This window comes from Tachysurus fulvidraco, chromosome 5 (assembly GCF_022655615.1).
Source record: "Tachysurus fulvidraco isolate hzauxx_2018 chromosome 5, HZAU_PFXX_2.0, whole genome shotgun sequence".
NCBI classification, from domain to species: Eukaryota; Metazoa; Chordata; class Actinopteri; order Siluriformes; family Bagridae; genus Tachysurus; species Tachysurus fulvidraco.
Window position 1 is genome coordinate 14,149,054 of NC_062522.1, and position 13,677 is coordinate 14,162,730.

Consider the following 13,677-nt stretch of genomic DNA (forward strand, 5'->3'; position numbering starts at 1 on the left):
ATAAGAGTTGATACAAAAATCTCTCAATTGTAAATTGTATAGAGATAGAATGTGGCAAAAAAAATAATTTCCAGTATTAGCTATTTAGATGGCAGAAAATGGTTTTCCGACTGCAATTTAGCTTTGCACTTTGCATCATTTTAAACAAAATCGAATCCTTAAATCTAAATCTAAACTCTAGCTGCCTTTTTTTTGTTTCATTCTGGTGAAGAAATGTGTCAGCCAGAACGATTGCTGTGATTGTAGTTTTTTTCCCTATTTGGTTACTCACTAATTCCAAACCATCAATGTTGATAAGAGGGTCATCTATTAGGTTATGAACACACAGAAAAGGGCAGTATGTGCTTCCAAATGCATTCAGTCATTATGCGTAAGCAGTTCCCCTGTGTCACAGATGGGAATCAGATATGACTAAAAGAGGGAGGTGCTGCTGCCTCAGAACCATGGGGTCACAGTTCAATCCTGAGCATGGCTGACTGACTCTGAAGAGTTTTGAATGATTTTTTGTGTTCACATAAGTGTTCTCTATCTTCTCTGGTTTCCTAACATCTCTAAAAACACACTATTAAGTGAAGTTGTGATGACTAATTGCCCCTTGTTGTGAATCAGTGTTTGGATGTGTGTTAATTAAAGGCGATCATAACCAGAGTGTGTTGCTGTCTTAAGCCTAGTGTTTCAGTCATTATGCAGTTGTGGAAATATATTTCAATATATTAAACATCATGTTATGAGTTCCACATTAAATGATGTGTTAAATTTTAATGTAAGCTTTTTTAATCCAATACAGACTATGTTCAGAATACAGTAATATGTTTTATTATTGTTGTAAATTTACCTTGTATTTGCAGAAATTAAAACAATCAATGGATCTGAGGTTGGGATATCTGTGCTTCTTCTCCCAATTCAAAAACATACTTACAAAAATCATTCTTATTCTCCCAAAAACTACTAATATTTTTTGTATTATAGTTTACAGTAAGTTTACAGTAGCTTAAAATGCATTTTCAAATGTACTGTTAATTCTGTGCATACTATGTTCTAAATATAGAAAATTGTTATACAACATAAAATAATTATTATATTAGATATTGATATAATATTATATAATATAATAGACATACTGTATGTACTAAATGTGGTAGCCTAGTGGTTAAGGTGTTGGGCTACCAATCAGAAGGTTATGAGTTCAATTCCTACGTCCACCAGGTTCCCACTGCTGGGCCCCTGAGCGAGGTCCTTAACACTCAATTGCTTAGTTGTATAAAGAAGGAGATAAAAATGTAAGTCGCTCTGAATAAGGGCATCTGCTAAATGATGTAAATGTGCTGTGTTTATATAAAAATGAATTCAAGCTAAATTCAGGCTGAATTTAAAAAAGTAAAATATGTATATAAAAGTGTCCAAACCTGAGTGCTTTAAATAATTTCTAATTATGCTTATTCGATTTAGTTTTACCTATGATGAAGATGAAATCATGCAAATCATCATTGGCCAGTAGAATTCCCATAAATTCTGTGTGAGTTCAGTATGTTCTGGCATTAAGCAAAGCCTTAACTATCTGCTTTCTCTTTTAACTGATTGACTTGGCATTCACTTGCCTGTGTGTGTGTGTGTGTGTGTGTGTGTGTGTGTGTGTGTGTGTGTGTGTGTGTGTGTGTGTGTGTGTGTGTGTGTGTGTGTGTGTGTGTGTGTGTGTGTGTGTGTGTGTGTGTGTGTGTGTGTGTGTGATGGCATGGAAGTGGGTACATCATCTGGTAATGTTTAGGGCCTGATGGAGAAAGCAGGGATGGGGAAACATTGTTCAAATGGATCCAGAGGTCCAGACACGCAACTGAGCTTCACCACTGAATAAAAAACCATAATGAAGGTTTGGTCTTCCTGGAACATCTGGCCTGTGTTTCTGGCAAAGACTATCAGGCTGGCAGTGGATGTGTAAGTCAAAATAAGCTCAAGTTTTAATGGATGAATTTCAAACGGGGCTATAAACATTTAACTCAAAAAATATATAACTAAAGTTCAGAACAGAAAACTGGACAAAAAAATTATGCCAGGACTCATTAGATTTCTTAGACTCATCTTCCAGAGTGACATATAAAGCATATTTCTGATTTGTTACAGCCTGAGAAGAAAGATAGGTATCTGAAGAAGAATTCAGTTAACAGTGCAATACACACTCAAATCTTTTAGGTAGGTGGGTGCAAGCTTCACAAGCTCATCCTCGATAGATAGATAGATAGATAGATAGATAGATAGATAGATAGATAGATAGATAGATAGATAGATAGATAGATAGATAGATAGATAGATAGATAGATAGATAGATAGATAGATAGATAGATAGATAGATAGATAGATAGATAGATAGATAGATAGAAATTTTTAAAGAGATTATTTCTTATGATTTATCTTATAATTTGTTACAGCTTAAGAAAAAAGATAGATATAAACAGGTCTCATATTTTGGTTGATCACATTTATTGGCTATAATGTATGCTCACAATCACTAGCTAGCTACACTTTAGGACTTCAGAGGTAACAATATGACAGGCTGTAGTGGAGATTTAATGCAAAAAGAGAAAAAGCAGGGTAGATATCTATTCTTACAAGAAAATGTCATTGTTCAGCAGTTACTAGGATTTTATTTTAATCCTGGAACTGTCATAAAGGTTTTCCATTTAGACACTGTTAACATGGCAAGATTCATTGATGATGGGTCATGCTATAAGTGATTAAATAACTCATTTATGCCATTCCTGTGCACTGTGCCATTTACTTAAAATGTATAAGCATGTCACACATAGATCATACGTTCTATAGTTCCTATCCCTATCTGAAAGGATTTCCCATCTGCAACAATGCTGCATTGTAACAGTAATATATGATGTACACTAACTGACCATCACAGCTGTCCAGATCCAGGTTGTTTGCGATGCATTTAGGAGAACTAATCTTTTAAACTTTTAGCTTTTCACCAAAAAAGGCATCACCATTTGAGAACCAGTTAGACTTGTGAATTGTATATTTTGTTTCTGATTATTAGAGTGTCAGCCTAAACAAAGCTTGCAGACTTGATAATGACCCTCTTCAAAGATCTAAACAAAAGGGATGAGAATAACGGCTTCTACGCTCACTCTTGAGAGGAGTGTTTGGCCTGTGTTAGTTACACGATAAGTGTTGAAGGGGCCAAAGGATTCAGACTTACACGTCCGTTTTCTACTGAGAGCGCAGTTCGTCCATAATCCACAATGTACAATTAATCTGTCAAAGAACAATCTTCTAAATTGGACAGCTTCTCTTCCTCGTGGTCATGTGTATCCATGTCATTAACTTTTTTTCTCCTCCCATAAAAGATACTGGCATCATGATCATTTCCAGTTGATGACGGTTTCTACATAATAAATCATGCACATGCTATAATACAGTACATACAGTAGGTGTATTCATGTGTATATATGTGCTGTGATTGTGTAGACATTTACATCCCAATGCTGCACTCCCTCCAGTGGCATCTGTGTCTATTTTATTCCAAACAAGTGTCCACAAGAATATTATTAGATATTTTCCTTATTTGCAGGATGTCGCAATTGTGGTTTTACAACATTTGGTTCTCATTTAGGACTCATAGTTTTGTTTTCATGGTAACAAGGTTGCTGCTGAGCTTGTGTGGCATACGGGTGGAGTTCCTTTGAAATGAGAAAAAAAAAGTTTTATACATGAGCTTTAAATGTTCAGTCTATGATTATTAACTGAATCTGTAACTCTGTGTTTTTAAATTATATTTCTTTTGTACCCTTTAAATGATTTGCTGGTAAGTCTTTACAATACTCTTTAATAACACAATAACTCAGGTAAAAACTCTATATTAACACCTTACTACCAAATCCTGGGTACATAAAGATAAAATAAGATAAAACATAATGTAAGATAAAACAATACAAATAAAAAATAACTGTTAATATTCATTCTGAACTTACAAAGTTTTGTTTATGTCCTGGACATCTACTAGATATCACACAATGACAATAGAAGGAAGACAGACACAGAATATTGGAGTATTTTGGTAATTATGATAATTGATTACTTAGTGTTGAATTATTCTTCCTGCATAAATGAATGATGGGAAGACAATGATGGGAAGACATTTATTCTACCAGACTCTAATGTTTTAGTAAGTCTTATTTGTAGGCCAGTGTGCACATTATGTCAATCTGCCCTGTGTAAAACCTCAAAGAGAGCTCAGAAGACACAATTGTGAATATGGGGTGTGTTGACCTCTTCCTCCTCTAAGTACAGCTTTTTATCTATCTTTATAATAAACGTTGTTACTGTAGTTATTGATGTGTTAGAGCAGTTTATTTTCATCAGCTGGTACTGTAGCTCTTCAGTAGGAAGGTAGGACGGTATCTTAGCATCTAATCAGAAATTAACAGACAGCTATTACTCCAGGATGATAATTATTACATACGTCATAATGAGCTATCAGACAACCATTATTCTATGATTATTGAATAAAAAATATCCAGAATTCATGTGAAAGTATAGCATAGAATAGTTGTAACTTAAGTATTTATTAGTATGTGGTTGCCATTATGAGCTCTGTGGATTTCAGTGCTGGACTCCGTGCACACTGTTTTCCATTTATAAAGGTTCAGACCCTCTTCCTCCTGCACACAATATTTCTGCATTCAGCACAACCATGCAACAAGCAAAACAGAGTAAGAGACTCAGCACAACTGAATCTGCTATATTGAAACTGGCAGTCAAATTGCATAAAATAAATTTAAATGTCCAATAGCAAAATGTGGCATCATAACAATATAGCTAATTATAGCCTGTCAAGTGTGTGTGTTTTAGGCCATAGGTCGGGAATGGGGGGGTAGGCAGAGGGTGGTGTTGTGGGGTTTTAAAGGCCATTTAAACCAAACTAACCAGATTTCTGACACCATCAAATAACTGGCTGTGATACACTATTATAACAAACTGACATCGGGTTGCAGCTCCTGCTTTGTAAAGTCTGAGTGAATGTATGAAAGTTAACATTTCAGTAAGCAAGAAGTGAGTAAGCAATTCTTACAAAATAATTGTTTATTAACATTAAAGTACAGTATATTAAGATACAGGTTGGGCAGTTCTATAGGTATATTAGAGTGTACACAATTATTAAATTGCATTAATTACAATTTGGGGTTTTAGGTTATATGCAATAGGCAAATGTTTTTCAAGTTAAATTTCAGAATAAAGTGTTGTTAGAGATTTGTTAATAAATGTTAACCAACTTATCACTGAAGATATCATTTCAATATATAATTATGGTTGTTATAACAGCTTGACCCAGCTTGGAGCTTCACAACATCAGACAGCAATGTCCTATCTACATATGGAGACTTCTTAAAAATGAGCCATAGCTTGTTCCATTACATCACGACCTGTAAGTGTACTTTAAAAAAGTCTAAGTTTTAGACTTTTTAAAAGTTTTTGTAGTTTAAAAAGTTTAAGAAAACTACAGATTAAGAAATAAACCAGACAGAAGAAATTTTGAAGTCAAATATCATAATGTTTGGACAAAGACAAACATGCCTAAGCCTCAAACAAAAGAATGTATAAAAAAAAATTGCATTAATAAGATGCTAACCTGATATTTATAAGCTTTGTTTACTCATTAGCTACATTAATCATGTACCAAACTACAGATACAAACAAGTCTGGACAGGTTAGATGAAGTAAAGGGAAACTGTGAAATGTAATTTTTGGCCAAAAAGCTTTACATTAACTCATATGAGCTATCAGAAATCAGGCAGTAAACCATTTTTTCCTCTTGTGACAGCATCCACCAACACAAATAAGCAGTGTATGAGTAAATCAATATTGTTAAGTGGACTCTATTGCTTAATAAAAATGAAAAAGCAGCAATTTTCCAGACACCCTGTGTTAGCGTTAAACTTGTGCAATACTTCAAACCTCCCAGTTTTGTGTTTTAATAGCCAGGATCCCTCATATCGTCACTCCTACTAAACAATGACCGTACAAAGGAAAAACAATCTTTGGAAAAAGTATTTGAAACACAGCACTTTTATTCCTCTGTGATCTAATCATCTGGCGTATTTCAAATGGGAAGAAATAACAGGAGACAATACACAACAAAAGTAGTTTAAGTGAGATAGTTTCTCTGGCACACACTCTCAAGCGGATCGAATCTGAGACCCAGTGACGTAAGCTGCTGAGGTTAACGGCAGTTTTGGGCTCGAGTAGAGGTGATATCATTGAGATCTACCCCTTGGTGGTTAGAGTATGTGTTGGTCAGCTCAAAATTTAAAGATGAAGTCACCAGGAGATTGATCCAGCTCTCCCGTAGCGACTTTTTTCTCTTTCCTCTCTGTCAAAAATACATGAATGAAATATGACCTGTGTCAAGGCCAAGGACATTTACACAAATCTCACTTTAGCCCACATGTAGTCATTTGGCCTAAACATATTTGGTGTCTGCAGTTTTCCATCCAGGAAGGCCAAGAAGATCAGTTTATCACTGTGGCAAATGGCATGCCGAGCTTTATTGACCAAAACTTTATAAGACCGAAACTTACATCTTCTGAATCACTTCTAACACGCAGCACATTGGGAACCATTCTGAGCTTGATGTATTGGCTGTGTGCCTGAGTTTCACAATGAATGAAAATCACACCTGATGTGTAAGCATTGCTCTACAATGTACTTTTGTCCCATTTTTTGATGAGAGTGTGATTCAATGTGCCGGATAAAAGCAAGTGTATTTCAGACACTAAACAAGTCATCATAATTTAATGTCATTGTGTGATGACTTACAGATTCAGATGCAATGAAGATGATGATCAACATCTTACTTCTTACTGCTTAGCTACGTTAACCTCTGGTGCAAAACTGAAGACCAAACATGTCTTGGGTGATGAACTACATTTGGAATATGTGTGGATTATATTTTTGCCAAAACCTTTCCTTTAATAAAATGCTTAGTTTACATTGCCTCAAAGAAAATACTGTGTTGTGCATGTACTCGTAAAGCTTAATGTCCTCATGGCTCACATCCAGAAACAACCGCGCCCTAGAAATGGCCGAACAACTGTTCTGCCAATGCTAATACAGTATTAATGTGTGTCGTCCAGAGTCAATGTCTAACAACACCAAGGCAGCTTATGATATGCAATATGGAACATTTATTGTAACTGGAAATATGAATGGATATGAATATGGATATGAAAAATCACAGCCAATAACCTCTGAAGGTTACACCATATAGGGATAGTTTGTTCTGACAGATGCACAAAACAGGCTGAGTGAAGATTATATGACTTTATTTTAGATATATTTATATATATATACACACATGGAACATTTAGAGAGCATGCTTATTTACAGCACAGTTTATTTACAGACAAAAGTTTCACATACAATCAGACAGCCAACAGACGGACCTGATTTGTCAACAGAGCGGCTTTAAGTGTGTTTTAGTTCACATTAACATTTACTAAATTTAATGTACTGTATGACAAAATAAGCATCCAGCTTTTAGTGATTCTTAAAATGCATATGTATTGGAGAACAGCACACAGAGCTATTCCAAACTCAATAAGGTATGCATGCATCCACACACACACACACACGCACACACACGCTCACCCACACCCACACATACACACACACATACACACAAATTTGAGGTAGATATAACAGCAAACATACAGACAAATACAAGCATATGCACATGCATCTGGCCTTCTAGGAAAGTGTGCTTTTGTCTTTTTGTCTTGACTACAGTGGAGTATGCATTTTAAATAATTTGCAACTTCACAAATGTTCATGACAGCATTGTTGTTTAGGGGATTAATTTATGGCAACAGTTCTAAACAAGCAGAACAGTAAGTATCACAATTTAAAAACAGAGACAGCAAATACAGTTAGAACAATCAGAATATAAAAAAATAAGTTTTAAAAAAACCTTTCACCTTTATCACCCCCCTTTGTTCTCATTGAGAAGATTTTTGTTTACAGGTTTTGTGGCATTTTTAGGCTTCTAATATTTGGCATATTTTTATGGATGCAAATGTTTTAATAGATGCCATGCATTAAAATGTTTGACAAAAGGACCTTTGACTCAGCGAGCCACAATATTTTACCCAAAAATGACTTGTAAATGAGGGTGACAATTTGAGTTATTTTTTAATTAAGTTTGGTTAATATTTGTTAATAATACTCCACTAATGTTGTCTGAGACACAATAATCTCTATAGTTTTAGGCAACGTGACAAAAACTCCTTTACATGTGCACACTCACATCCAACAAATAAGTATAGAGTTTACATGAAAGCATGTGCTCGTTTGTTGTACAAAAAAGTTTATCACCCAAAATTGCTACACACAGGAAACACCTTCCAAAAAAAAAAAAAAAAAAAGAAAAAGAAGACACAAAGTTGTCAGCTTATCAGAAAAATCTACTACACAAGTACACTCTGCAAATGTAATTACAGACTGCAGTTTGTCTGTATCACGTGTCAGCCTCCATCGATCTATCCTGCCTACCATGTCAAACACACCACTGTACTGTAGGCCCATGACTGATCAGATATGATTTGGGTAGTGGATTAATTTCAGCACAGCAGGTAAGTGGATGTAATAAACCGTGTCATTTAGTATTGTCCCATATCCTTGTATCTACAGAAATAAGCTGAAAAGAATTCACAGTATATGATTAAAATCATAGTTTGGCTCTAGGTCTTAAGTTTTCTCAAAAATATATTTTTATACACAAATATATTTATCTATATATTTTCATACTCTGCTCTGTTTTGAAGACATCTATACAAGTTAACATGCACTTGAAAGCTTTAAAATAAAATACATTCTATAGATTCTGCAGCACGTGACACAATTATGAGATGCACAAAGTTCTATGAAGCTTCACATGTGAAGATAATACACTGCATGCTGGGTACAAAGCAAACCAAGCCAAACCAGCTCCCCTCATTCCTCAAATCATTTCATCATTTTGGGATCTGATTTTAAGGCATATTTGAAATGGCAACATTCATGGTTGTTTGTGACGGTGGGAATCCCTTTGGCTTCACTTTGTACTGACACCTACCATAAACGGTATAAAAAACAAGCACTGTATGGCAAAGCGAAAAGGAAATATACAATAACACATACGGTAATATGATGTTAGTTGGAATGTTAGTCTAAAATCTTTCTCTGCATGTGAATGGATTATTTAAATGCTTGGGGCAGTTAAAGATTAGTAGATTAATGGTACAGAAACCTAATATGTCTAAAAAGGAACTTGTTACGTTTTCTTTTCAGCTGAAGTATTGCTTTAGGTCTCCAGAACAAGTCATTAAGCATTTTTTCTCTCTAACTACAGTAAAAATTCATGACACCTGATCATCACAAATATTCTGTATGTGGTTCTGCCCAATACCTTTGCCATAATTTTTGACACATTTGTCTTGAATGTCTTTGAATGATGTAGAATTACAGTTTCCCTTCACTGGATCGAAGAGGTCCAACCTGTTCAACATGGCAATGCTCTCGTGTACAAAGCGAGGTCAATGAAGTGTCCTGCACAGAGCCCTAACACCTTTGGGATGAACTGTACCCCGGACCTCTTTATCAAACATCAGTGTTTGATCTCACTAATGCTCTTGTGTCTAAATGAGCACAGAATCTGGTGAAAAGTGTTTACCAGAGTGGAGGTTATTATAACAAGCAAAGCAGGACGCAATCAATAAGCACATATGGATGTGATGTTCAGGTGTCCACAAACCTTTGGGTAGAGAGTGTGCGTGCATGCATGCATACATTCATACACACAATGAATGCTGTATGAGTGAATACAACACTGGGCATCTGATCTGGAAGTGTTAAATCTGTTTCCAATACTGGAGACCTTTCTGATGAATTGCCTTTAAATTTCTTATAGTTACATTTCTACAATTGCACATTGCATGCTGTACACATAAAATCGAATATAGCCATGAGAGAGATAATATAATCTGTTAATAAACTACTCTCTCTTTCTGAATAGTCAGACCTAGGATTTCTGTATTAAATCATTGAATCATGAGGTCTAAGCTGCTGCTTCTCCTTATTCATGAGGCTCCTCTTGATATCTTCACTATGTAAAGCTCTTATTGAAATACGCTTTAACATAGTTTGTGATGATACATACTGGTTAATGAACATCTATTAAAAATTGCTGTATTGTTTATGCCAAATCATTGTGTACAGCTGTGACACATGTACATTAATAAATAAATAATTCTTTAAATGATTTCTTTTTAAGGAATCATCTATATACTAGTATTAGAAACACATAGTATTAAGTAGTGAACTTTAGATAGCATTAGGATTAGATCATTGCATAATATCAGCATAATTGTAAAATTCTTTATAGACATTTTATATACAAAAATATTATATATATATATATATATATATATATATATATATATATATATATATATATATATAAAATTATTTTTTACAGTATATCTATAGATATTTTTTTTTGTCTGATAAAACCTTTATCAAAACATTTACACTCACAAGCCATTAGTGCTGTAATAACGCAACACAATTAAAATAAGACCTAAAATATAAGAATCAGGAAATTATTATAATATCGGCTTTGCCTCAACCAATAAGGTGTAAAAAACATCAATATTCAATGTTATTAAGAGGTAAGTTGAAAGAAAAAACTATTTCATTACTAATTTAAATTCTGAAACCCAAATCTATTTTTTCTTCTAACAGATTAATGTATTTTAGGCCTGTTATTCTATTACGTGACCATACTGTAATATATAGTAACTATAATTTTATATATTATTATATTAAGTGCTGGTTTGGCTGTTATGCTTTTATGACAAGTCTTACACAAGAAATACAGCCTGTGGAACATAAAAATAAAACAAAAATAATAATAATAATAAAAAAAAAAACATTTTTAGAGCTTTTTCCACTGGAACATAGATGTCTAGTAAACGGATAAAATGCAGTAGTTTGTGTCAAAAATGTGGTCTGTTTTTTCCCCCTTTAGGATTATTATTGCTGAACCAGACAGATGTTGTATTAATTATGAATTGGCTGAAATCTTGACTGAAAAGAATTATGCTTGCTTTGGCACACCGAACATTGTGCAACCACACTCTCAGCATCAAACTCTCTCATCTTCCAGATGCTTCCACACGGTAAGAACAGAGTGCAGTAAACAAGCTTTGTTATCAACAGACATTTCCAACCATATATGGGAAAAATTAAATGTGGTGGTATAGGTGGTTCTCATGCCTTGTTCCTCACCAGCATTTTTCATCTTTTATCCACATTTTGTCAAGGCTTTTGTCTCTGCTCCTTTTTCACATTCCCGAATATTTTAGGACGAAAGCCGAGCTGGTTACGAGATGCGATGTTCTACAAAATTCATTCAGTCCTTTACTCGCAGAAAGCATCCAAGATTGATGGTGTAGAAAAAATGAATGTGATCGGAGACTCTTGTGGTGACCTGCCAGGTCCACAGTGTGTGTGTGTGTGTGTGTGTGTGTGTGTGTGTATGCTTGTGTGTGTGTTTGTGTATGCTATGCATTACTGCTGCTGGAGCATGGTGTGCTCTGTGTGCTGCCGATACTGTGAGCTCCACTGCTGTTCTCTGAGGCAGGATGGGATCTCGGCACATTTTGTCTCACTGCTGAGTCACCTGGAGAAAAGGAGAGAGAGAGAGAGGGAGAGAGAGAGAGAGAGAGAGAGAGAGAGAGAGAGAGAGAGAGAGAGAGAGAGAGAGAAAATTGTAAGCTTGTTTCAGTATGGAGGGAATAAAAAATGACCGTCAGTCAATCAATACAGTTATCTAAAAAGAATGCACACCAAATGGGTGGCCTGAAGAAGTGTCATTATTTTTGCATTATGGTCTGGACTGTGTTATGCCACTTATACCACAGCCATTTGCCAATGATTTAAACGATTGTTTACTTTATTAATAAACGACAAATCCTGCATTTTAAATAGTTTATTGTTAGATGTAATGCTTTTATCACTTATGTTATAGCGCCTCTCACTCTCTCTCTCTCTCTCTTTCTCTCAAACTGCTCTGTCATAACTGTTACAAAAGTGACACAGAGACTCCTTCCATACATGCTATAAAGTAAACGTCTCCTACCATAAGAACTGATTATATGTACTATATCTATTACCTTTTTGAACAACACTTTATTATTAGTCTTGGATTATTTGGTGCATCTTATGTACAAGTCCTTGTGTATGAGCTGTTACTATAGAAACAATACTACATTAGAAGGAGGCATTAATATTAACCTGTCATTCATGTTACAGCTGGAGCATCTGTCTGAGCCGAGCTGTTATACATACAGTACTGTATACAGTATATCACACACCTTCTGGCCGATTCTGATTTCCAAATATTTACTGCTCTATTGTTTAATGTGATAACAACAATTATTTAAATCAGACACCAGATGTCTGATCATATCTGAGCCAATCCTGCATTTGTCTTGATAGCGCGTTTGAGCCGACTTCCAAGTTTGAGCCAACTGTATGACCAAAGAAACACAGACTGAAGAGAACCGACTATGTGCGTCTGCATATATATTTTAGATTTGGGCTCAGCACACACCAAAACTGTGTCTCTCCCTCTGTGTGTCTGAGTGTGTCTGAGTGTGTGTGCGTGCGTGTGTGTGTGTGTGTGTGTGTGTGTGTGTGTGTGTGTGTGTGTGTGTGTGTGTGTGTGTGTGTGTGTGTGTGTGTTTGTTTTGGGGGTGCAGGGGTTTGTGCAATGCTTTAAATCTTGGTTCGTGGATCTTGGTTGGAGGGAGGGAGAGTGAGAGACTGAAAGAGAGAGAAACAATAACTTAAAATGGAAGAAAAAGTGATTGGATTTGTAACTACAGCAGTTTTTGTGTGTGTGTGTGTGTGTGTGTGTGTGTGTGTGTGTGTGTGTGTGTGTGTGTGTGTGTGTGTGTGTGTGTGTGTGTGTGTGACTGGTCTCCCCATTGCTAAACCCGCAATAGGTCTGCTTCTCCCTTTTTAGGCCCCATTGCCACTTATGTCTGCCAGAAAAGTTCCCACAAACAGCCCTGCTCCTCCCCTAGCCTACAGAGTTAACCAGATCCTCTTCCTCCTCACCATTCATCTTTTCATCTTCCTCTTCTCTGCACACCTTTTCTTCCTTGTCAGACACCCTTATCCAAAACGATTAACATTTATCTCATTTTATACAAATGAGCATTTGAGGATTAAAGGCCTTGCTTAGGGGCCCAGCGGTGGGAGCTTGTCAGTCCTGGGATTTGAACTCACATCATCCCAACCCAATAGTAGTCTAATGCATTAACCACTGAGCTACCACACATCTTCCTCCTCTACTTACATCATCTTTCCTTCCTTTGGCTCCTCACCACACATCTCCCCTTGATAACCAAACAATATGATCCTTCTACATCATTTCTCTTAAAAGAATGTCTCTCAGTCTCTCTGATGTGTGTAAAGTTGCTTAAACTTGTTGTAAGCAGCGTTCAACTCCAGTGTTCAACAGCAGCACTAAACTGTTACATTTAACTTCTCAAATAGTGGAAAAAAGAGCTTTCACAAAAGGAATTATGTTACATATAAACACAGGTATTCCAGATAAAGCGCTGAAGTGTG

General features: G+C 35.7%; 1 protein-coding gene across 2 annotated transcripts in view; it reads right to left on the reverse strand.

The window, feature by feature from the left end:
- Positions 1-7,308: 7,308 nt before the first annotated feature.
- The window catches only part of tgfbr3 (transforming growth factor, beta receptor III), a 94,072-nt gene continuing 87,703 nt past the window's right edge, over positions 7,309-13,677 (reverse strand). For both annotated transcript variants that reach the window (XM_027147419.2, XM_047813393.1), the window contains exon 17: positions 7,309-11,719. In XM_027147419.2, the coding sequence (XP_027003220.1) occupies positions 11,601-11,719 (119 nt within the window). In that variant the 3' untranslated portion in view covers positions 7,309-11,600. The remainder of the gene's footprint in view (positions 11,720-13,677) is intronic.